We start from the raw sequence: 9,904 nt of genomic DNA, 5'->3' as shown, positions 1-9,904 counted from the left end.
GTTTATGTGAGTTTTGATTACTAGAATTATCTTCAATGCAAGGCTTATTGACACAGATCTATTTAAGCTCCTTATAAAGTTTTGGAGAGCAAATCAAATTAAAATAAAATAACATAATCCTTCAGTATCCCCTTCTCCCAGTTTTGGCACACCTAATCTATAAGAGATAGAAATATGTTCAAAGGAAATAACTGCAGAGAGAACTGCTCTAAGTCCCTCTGTCTTTTGGTTAACTAATTCTTTTCCAAACAAACAACTATAATAAGTAGTGTGACCAGGTATTATACAGATTAATTTTGTGTACCAAAAATAATCTGAATATTAAATATTAATGAAGCTTATCTTTTCAAGTTAAGATACATCATAGATGTTCACATTTTTTCCGTATACTTGATGAATTGGTTACAGCCAGCTAAAAATGTATTCACCCTCCTTTGGGACAATGGGTTTAAATAAATTGTAATGACTCTTTAATTCAATCTTCTCTTTTGGTTCAACAGTGGATATTGACCTAATTAATACTCCTCCAGGTCCCATACTTTCCACAGTAATAGTTCTTTACTTCTTGAATGAATATTCACCCTCTATTATTGGCCAGGGTAAAATTCTGTGATTCCTCAAGTATTCCTTTCCTGTCCTCAAATGTTTAATAGTCCCAACTTCTATTGCATTACTGTATATTCCTTGGTGGTAGGGATTGTATTTAGCATTCACCTTTCATTTAATTTCTTTTGGCTAATTTATTGAGTGAATTTGCTTTCTGTTCTCTAATATCTTTCAACTCTCTAGTGTTGAATATACTGTCCTTTGATTTCCTCTAAAGAAAATTCTGGGGACAAAATTTCGGTGCTCTAACTTTAAATTTGTTTTCTAGCAGTATAAATTTTTATAGTGCAGATATCTAAGATATAAGGAAACTCTTTACAACTAGTTCTCAAGTGGCTAAAGTGAGGCCTTGAAATAGGTATTGAACTCAGCAAGTCTCAAACTTTCTTGGGCCTATACTGTATGTCAGGAATCTGTCCTCAAGGATCTCAGAATCTTATTATTCAATACCGAACCCAAATAACCCATTGCTAAATGTGATGATACAGGCATGCAAAAGGCAAACCTTGTTTTATGGAGTTTGCAAATTTTTCCTAAAAGAGGCTATCTTTCCCCAAAAAGACAACTTTGTTTTTAATGGTAGGCATTGATTGGCTGCACAGAGAAGCAAGAAGAAAATTCTAGGCAGAGATAATTATATGTAGGGAGGTATGGAAGCATAGAGTATTCTGACATATTGAATGAAGAGAAAATAGTATGTTTAAAGTATGTGATAACTTGGGTGGTGAAGAAGGGAGAGTTTTTGATAAGGACAGAAAGTTAGGTTAGAAAAAGAACTTTGAAGGGTCTTAAATATCAATCAAAGTAGTTTGGAATATATTCTGTAATTAGTGAGGAGTGCTTGAAATGGTAAAATAGAGACTGAAAAGAATTGAGCTTTCACAAGGTGTGGTAGTAGCACTGTGGAGTAATTACTGTGTTATTTTAATAATCTAGGTAAAAAATGATGAAAGTCTGACATAAGGCCATGGAGGGTAATGGAGAAGAGGTTCTGATTAAAGTATCAGGTGGAATTGTGAAAATTTGGTAACGGAGTGTACACAAATGATGAAACATTGAAGAGTAAGTGGTGAGTTCCATAATCTGTGTGCAGATGTTCTACATCAGAATCAAATAAATTAGGAACTTTTGGACCAGCAGAGTGAGGAGCCTAGTGGACTTTCTCTCCAATAAAACAAACACTTCACTCGTGAAACTTACAGAGAACAATACTGTATGGTCTCCAGAAATTGTCCAAATCATATAAAATAGATAAATGATCATATAAGAAAATCTACTAAATCTTAAGAATAGCAGTCTAGCATTTAAGCCTCCCCCCATGTCATGTCTCCTTTCCAAGCTCCATATTGTAGAAGCCCTTTTCTGCTCTACTCTGGGTACTCTGCTCTAGGCAGGTGTGGTGAAGAAAATAGGGATTCCCTCTCTGCACAATCCAGGCTAGCATTGTGTTCTTAGGTTTTACCCTGGAATGGTAAGGACTTAAGTGTTGAAGATATTCCATTCCAGGTGAGTACCAAGGACATGATGAGGCTATCTTTCCCCATTCTGCACCTACTTGTACAACAGAGATTGCACTTATATAAGGTATTTAAAGCAGTCAAACTCATGGAACCCGAAAGTAGTATGGTAGTGGCCAGAGGCTGGACAGAGGAGTAAATGGGGAGTTGCTGTTCAATGGGTATAGTTTCAGCTATGCAAGATCAATTATTTCTGGAATTTCTGCTGTACAACATGTCCCTAAAGGTAACAATACTATATTGTGCACTTAAAAATTTGTAAGAGGGTGGTTCTCACGTTAAATATTCTTAGCAGGGGGCACCTGCGTGGCTCAGTTGGTTAAGCATCTGCCTTCGGTTCAGGTCATGATCCCAGGGTCCTGGGATCGAGTCCCACATCAGGCTCCCTGTTCAGCAGGGAGTCTGCTTCTCCCTCTCCCTCTGCCCCTCCCCCCTTCTCATGCTTTTGCGCTCTCTCTCTCAAATAAATAAATAAAATATTTAAAAAATAAAATAAAATGTAAAAATACCAATCATTTAAAAAAATGTTCTTAGTACAGCAATAAATAATAATAACAAAAACAGTTCTATTCTAGACATGGCAGACTAAGAACACCAGGGCCCCCCTTAGTACCCCTACCCTCCAGCTTACTTAGAGTGGAAGTTCAGGCCAGAAGGGGCAAGTTGAGGTGACCAGGATCTTTGATCCCCTAGTGCCCATTCACACAGGAGGATGTCACTTAGGGAGTATTGGGCTGCTACCCCTGCCCTCAGCTCCTGTGCAGTGGTACTCAGGTTCTGCACAGAAGGACAGGCATACCATAAGGATGAGAAACTCCATAGCTCTATCTGAGGGGGCCTGGCTTTATTTGGAACAGAACTTGGAGAGTTCCATGTAACAATGCAATGTCAGAAACAGTGGAGCTCTTGGTGAAGAGCAGTTAAGAAAGCACTGATATCAACAAACCAAATTGTATAGCAAACTGAAGTTTAAAAGATAGAAACAGTGACAGGCATAAGAGAAACCCTACTGGGATCACAATCAACCCTGGGGATAAGGGAGACTGTGTGCATTCAGTGACTGTACCCACTTAAGAGAAATCAGACAAATGCAAGGGGCAGAAATGAAAAGATTCTCCAAGCCACACATAGTTTTACCAACAAAGGGTGGAAGCCTCAGTGACACAAAAATATTAAGGACACCCTCTAACTAAATACTGTCTGAAAAATAAGCAACACCAAACCAAGAGCAACTCCTAGGAAGCCAAGCTTAAAAAAAAAGCCACACAAATTCCTGTTAGTCTGGAAGACAGTGTGAGTGCCCAAGTCTGTACACTTTGCAGGAAACACTGCAGACAGAGCATCCAGCTATTAGTCTCTGAATAAATGTGGGGCAAAAATGTAAACTCTGAACTGTGATAGCAGCCTCTAAGCCACACACATATCTACTAGTTAAGGATAAAATTCTACCTGACCTAGGAGATTTAAGCAAAACCACTGACCAATAAGTGTCTTATGATGCCCCAAAGGTAACCAAGCTGAAGATTAAAAACAAGAAAAAATTCTGAGCAGGGACATAGGCTACACACTGCAGAGTCAATATACTTCAGAGTTAATTCAGCCAAGGAACTAAACAACCAACCAATCAAACAATTCCAGTAACATCAGTATTGGAGAGGAGAGAAATCAGTAAACAGAGTTGCTACAATACATTATAAAAAATTTCCAGTTTTGGGGTGCTTGGGTGGCTCAGTCAATTAAGTGTCTTCCTTCAGCTCAGGTCATGATTCCAGGGACCTGGGATTGAACACTGTGTAGGGCTCCCTGCTCAGTGGGAAGTTTGCTTGTCCTTCTCCCTCTGCTGCTCCCCCCTGCTCGTGCGTTCTCTCTCTTTCTCTCAAAAATAAACAAAATCTTTAAAAATTAAGAAATTAAAAAATAGTCCAGTTTTAACAAAAGCTGATGAGACATGTGAAGAAACACAAAACTATATCTCATACATGAAATAAAAGGTCAATAGAAACTGCTTTTGTGGGGACTCCAATGTTGCACTTAGCAGAAAAAGAAAACTTCAAAGTAGCTATTATAAATATATCCTGAGAACTAAAGGAAAGCATGCCTAGAGAGGTAGAGGAAGGTATGACAATATCTCACTAAGTAGAGTATCAAAATAGATAGAAATTATTTTTTTATTTTTTTAAAGATTTTATTTATTTATTTGAGAGAAAGACAGTGAGAGATGGAACACAAGCAGGGCAGAGGGAGAGGGAGAAGCAGGCTCCCCACTGAGCAGGGAGCCCCATGTGGGGCTCGATCCCAGGACGCTGGGATCATGATCTGAGCTGAAGGCAGATGCTTAATGACTGAGCCATCCAGGTGCGCCAATAATTATTTTTTTTGAAGTGGAGATTCTGGAGTTGAAAAGTACAATAACTCACTCAAATGTAGAAGTCACTAGAGGAGCTCACCAGTTGATGTGAGCAGTCAGAAGAAAGAACCAGTGAACTTGAAGATATATCTGTAGCAATTATGCAATCTCAAGAACAGATGTAAAACAGAAAATGAGGAAAAGTGAACAGAGCCTCAGAAGAATGATGACACCACTAAGTGCACCAATATATATATGTAATCAGATGTAAATTTTGGCTTCTAGATTGGACCATTAATCTGATTGAGAGCTTATTAATTCAAATAGGGAATGCAGGAAAAATAACAGGTTTGGGAAGGTAGGTAACTTATTTAGTTTTTACATTTTGGACTTGATATTTCTTCAAGATACCCAGGGAATGACTCAGTAGAAAGTTGAAAATAAAAATTTGCAGCTCAGAAATGAGGAGCAGAAAGGAGAAAATGATATTACTGAAGGTAAGTATAAACAACTACCACCTTGAAGGCTGGATGAGCAAAAGAGGAAGAGACATTACCCAGAATCCATAAATGCTGCTGGATCAGTGTCACCATTAGTGATGTTGAAACCTCTATCCTATTACTGACTAAGAAGACAAGAGCTATGCACTTGATGAAGCTTTAGGAGCCTTGGATCCTTCAACTGTACTGATGCTGCTGAACCCCCCAAAATAATTCTGGAGTCCACAGTTGCCCAATACTGCTGCTGCCTGAGCCCAAAGCAGAGGAATGTAAAGTTTCTCCCTTTTTCCTGCTGTCCAGTATCATGTTAATATCTCCCACCGATAAAACCTGATAGGAATAAGTTTGCAAGGGAGTTCAGGAAATGTAATTTTGAGGCTTGTAGCTATCTCCTATAGAGAGAGGACTATAGAGGAGCTAATAAGGGGCTGAGAGTCAAAAGAGAAATATTCAGAATCATCTTCCCATTTGGTTGCTCAGCATCCATGCACATCAATCCACCTCCTTTACTTAAACTTCCGGTCAATGACAGTTGCTTCAACCTAAAGATTCATTTATCCTACATAAATTTAAGACATTCTCCCCTTTTTCCTCCAAGCGTAAAGCTAAATATTCTCATAAATTACTATATCCATCTCAGTGTAGTGTTGGGATCTCCTCTAGTTTAGTCATAATCCCACAGGAATATTCTATAACCTAGAGATTAAATGGTAAAATTAATCACCAACATCTCCTTGGTGAGGAAAAATAAAAGAAAAAAAGGAATTTGAAATTTCTTAATAAATACCATAAATACACAATTTTACCATAATACACAATTCAGGAGGAAAATATCCTTAATTACTATAATCATCGTTTTCCTACTAATGGGTCACGAGACTCAGTTGTCCTTGGTTGTTTTCTTTTACTTCCAACTGCTTTCTTCTTTTGTCTACATCTAATATCTCCAATAATGATGATTCCTTACTTGGTAGAGTGAATTAAATTTAAAATTTTATTGGCTCATGCCCTTCTCATTTACTTTTCTTATTGAAATACCCTAAACATACAATATTATATTCATTTCAGGTGTACAATATATTGATTCAGCAGTTCTTTACATTACTCAGTGCTCACACAATATATGTAGTCACCCCTAGTCACCATTAATATTATCCCGGGAATGTAAATTGATGTAGCCACTGTGGAAAACATTTTCATTTACTGTTATTTCTTGATATGCAAATATTATGAGGCACCACAAAGAATCACTTGAGTCTCATACATGATTTACCCACCTTATTGAGTAACACTAATCCTAGTATACCTTGATAATTGGGATCAGTCTTTTCAGCTGGCTTAATAAGTTCTTCTGTTAAATCAGAGGTATAAAGAGACTGAAATGGCTGGTGACTTTGACCTTCAGATCAATGGGAGATTGTTTTATCCTTGTTGGAAAGAGCTATTTATTGAAAACATGTAAAGGAGGGGATGGGAAACAAATTTATGAATGTTAAAATTTAGATAGAAAATCTATTATAAAAGCATATATTTTGAAGTTAAAGGGAGGATCTGATTCTTGGTCTAGTACTTAAAATTTCTGTGGCAAGTTCATTAAATTTTATAATTATCAATTTTCTACTGAGAATATGTTAATAATATGCTCTATTTTCATCATTGGGAAGAGAAAACATGCAAAGTGCCTCATCCACGGTTAGAACTCAATAAATACTTATTTAGAATCTCATTTAGTCTATAAAAAACTGAAAATTACAACATATATGAATGGGATTATATTAGTATGGTTTGTATTTTAATGCATGATTCTGGATGTTTTATTGCACATATATACTTGTGTAGGGAAGGATTACCATTTCCCAAAAATATGACTTATGGTTGATACAAAATCAAATACCTCATTATCTTTGGATGATGATGATAATGGCAACAATGATGATGATGATGACTTTGATGATTGTAATGTGTCAGTTAAAAGGCTGATCTGGAACTCACTTGCTTGGTCTTTATTTTTCTTATTGCTTTCCTCATGTCTTTATTCCTGAATGTGTAGATGATTGGATTTAAAAGGGGAGTGAAAATTGTGTAAAACACAGAGAGGATCTTATCTATGGATACCCTGTTGAATGGCCATATATAGATAAAGATGTAGGGTCCAAAGAACAGTACCACCACTGTAATGTGGGCTGAAAGAGCGGACAAAGCCTTGGAAGACCCACTGGATGAGCGATGCCGGACAGTAATTAGAATGATGCTATAGGAGATAAACAGGAAGATGAAACAGAACAAAGAAAGTAGTCCACTTAATGCAATGACTAATACTTCCAAGATGTAAGTGTCAGTACAAGCAAGTCTGATGACCTGAGGCAGATCACATAAAAAGCTATCCACAACATTGGGGCCACAGAATGGTAAAGTCACTGTGAACACCATTTGGCTCATAGTGTGCACAAAACCAGTGGTCCAGGACAGAAATGCAAGTACTATGCAAACATGATGACTCATGATAGTTTTGTAATGGAGGGGTTTGCATATGGCAATGAATCTATCAACTGCCATGGCTACAAGCAGCATCATCTCACTTCCACCTAAAAGGTAAAGGAAGAACATCTGGGCCATGCAGCCTTCATAGGAGATAGCCTTATATTCACTAATTAGGGCACAGATCATTTTAGGAGTAGCAAGGGAGGCCAGGGACATATCAATAAAGGAGAGGTTGGCCAGTAAGAAGTACATGGGAGAGTGTAGGTGAGGGTCCAGTTTTACTACCAAGATAATAATGAGGTTACCTAATACAATGGCTATGTAAATAATGGAAAAAAACAAGAAAAAGCAAATCTGTAACTCACAAAAATCTGTGAGGCCCAGCAAAATAAACTCAGACACCATGGAGTGATTTTTTTTCTCCATTTGTTTGGATGTTGGCATATGTTACCTAAAACAAAATCAAAATAGATTAAAATCTATGAATTAAAGTTGAGAGATGAAATACATATACACTTAACTTTGCTCCCTAAAATCCACTGAAATGTGCAAAAAGAATCAAAAGTATTGAACAACATTGAATCCAAAAATTTTTGAAAGAATAGACAAAATTTCTTAGCAAAGCTTATGAGGAATTTCTGCCATAAACTAAGACATTTGAAGAAAATTATAGTTGGCACTACTTAACTCATATCTGCACTAATCTTGAGAAAAGTGACTATCTGAGTTGGTGAAAGAATTTAGAAGTTCTTTGCCACCATTTTCGAGGATAAGGTATAGATTTATTGGTAGTCCATGGGCAAAGAAGAGGACCCTTCCATTTTGAAATCTATTTCTACACTGCATATCAGTGAAGGAGAGGCCAAAGTGCTTTTCTAACTGAAAAGTAGGACCAAGAGAAATGAAATTAAGTAGATGGAATATAGAACATGGAGAATCTAGGAGTCAGTTCTGTAGTGGCTGCTGAAAGTCAGATGAGCAGCGATAATACACACTATGAGTTTTGAGAAACTTGAATATATGGTTGGCCAAATTGAAATGGCTTCTCAACTTCTTTTTCCATAAGGTGGAAGAAAGGCTCAGATGTTTAGGTCTTCTCCTACGGGCTCTGACTTTACTTCCATGCTTATGAATTTAGTAGATAGGAAGGTACAATGATCAGGTATGGCATAAATGGTTGCTGACTTCCTACTACCTCACTTAAGTTAGTTTCTTTGTCAGGTGGCTGAACATCCTAGTGGATTTGGTATAACATCCATGTCACTTGCAAGAGAGTATAACTGTAGAGTTTTGATAAACAAAGGAGGTTCTATAGGGAACACATCTATGTGCTTCTAGATGACTAAGGCATACCCATGTAGAATGATATCCATTTAAGCATGAATGATGCCAGCCAGAAATTTTGATGCAAAGTACCAAGGAAGATATCATAGATATCCACGAAGAGATAGTAGTAACAGAACAAATTTTTTGAGACTTAAAAAAAAAGTGATGTCTGGAAAAAAAAATGAAAAAATTGGAAAAAAACCACGAGTTTATATCTGACTGAAGACCTCATTCATAGAAATAGATACAATGTAGTTTTAAAATATTTTGAAATGTTTTAAGAATTTGGAGAATATAAGAATAAAATAATTGAAATATTCATACTATTATTTAGAATTAATAAATATTTGTATTATCTATCATTTGCACAATTTTAAATAAAATAAAAACTACTGGCATAGGAAAATTTCACTTATCTTACTATTTTGTGTGTGGCTTATAAAAAATGAATAAATAATATCCTATCATAACAAAATTCTGAGGAAAAAATTTTATTTTTACTGAGGAATTGCTATTATAAAAATGGTGCAACCATCAGTTTGTTTTCTGTAATTATAGGTCGGATTCTGCTTTTTGTTTCTTTATTCATTTGTTTTGTTTTTTAGACTCCATACATAAAAGAACACACTGATGGTTGCCAGAGGGGAGAAGGGTGGGAGATTGAGCAAAATGGGTAAAGGGGAGTGAGAGACACAAGATTCTAGTTATGGAATGAATAAGTCATGGGGGAATAAAAGGTACAATACAGGGCCTGTAGTCAATGGTACTGTAATAGGGTTGAATGGTGACAGATGGTAGCTACACTTGAGGTAAGCATAGCATGACATAGATTTGTGGAATCACTGTGTTGAATATCTGAAACTAATATACTACTGTGTGTCAAGTATACTCCAATTTTTAAAAAATGGTGCATTTAATGTATAGCTACATGTTTATGTGAAAGAATTTTTGAAGATTATATAATTAGAAGTAGAATTACTAAGTCATTTTCAACTAACCTAATAATGTCAAATTCTCAACAAAGGGTTGTACAAATTTACACAACCACTTCCTTACAAATCTTGGTGTTTTGTTAGCTCTTATTCTAACCACTATTATTGTAGGAGTGCAAAAATGGTTCAATATTA

General features: G+C 36.4%; 1 protein-coding gene across 1 annotated transcript; it reads right to left on the bottom strand.

The window, feature by feature from the left end:
• Positions 1 to 229: 229 nt before the first annotated feature.
• LOC114221372 (olfactory receptor 4K13-like) lies at positions 230 to 7,880 on the bottom strand. Its single transcript, XM_088025075.1, has 2 exons — positions 6,963 to 7,880; positions 230 to 256 (listed from the first exon to the last, which is right to left on the bottom strand). Exons 1-2 carry the CDS (start codon positions 7,875 to 7,877, stop codon positions 230 to 232), a joined length of 942 nt encoding a protein of 313 aa, XP_087881201.1. The 5' UTR covers positions 7,878 to 7,880.
• Between the last annotated feature and the right edge of the window lie 2,024 nt (positions 7,881 to 9,904).

Source organism: Eumetopias jubatus, unplaced genomic scaffold, assembly GCF_037043125.1.
Source record: "Eumetopias jubatus isolate StellerSeaLion01/CBP00866 unplaced genomic scaffold, mEumJub1_p1.0 scaffold_7, whole genome shotgun sequence".
NCBI lineage: Eukaryota > Metazoa > Chordata > Mammalia > Carnivora > Otariidae > Eumetopias > Eumetopias jubatus.
This window is presented reverse-complemented; position numbering and strand designations above follow the sequence as displayed.

Bases quoted from the DNA above. Each gene is read 5' to 3' on its own strand.
- LOC114221372 (XM_088025075.1), bottom strand. From the start codon at position 7,877: ATGGAGAAAAAAAATCACTCCATGGTGTCTGAGTTTATTTTGCTGGGC. The intron at 257-6,962 runs GTGAGTTCCAGA...TACTTATTATAG, and splicing joins GAAAAATAAAGACCAAGCAA to TTGTTTGTTTGGAAAAGAAT.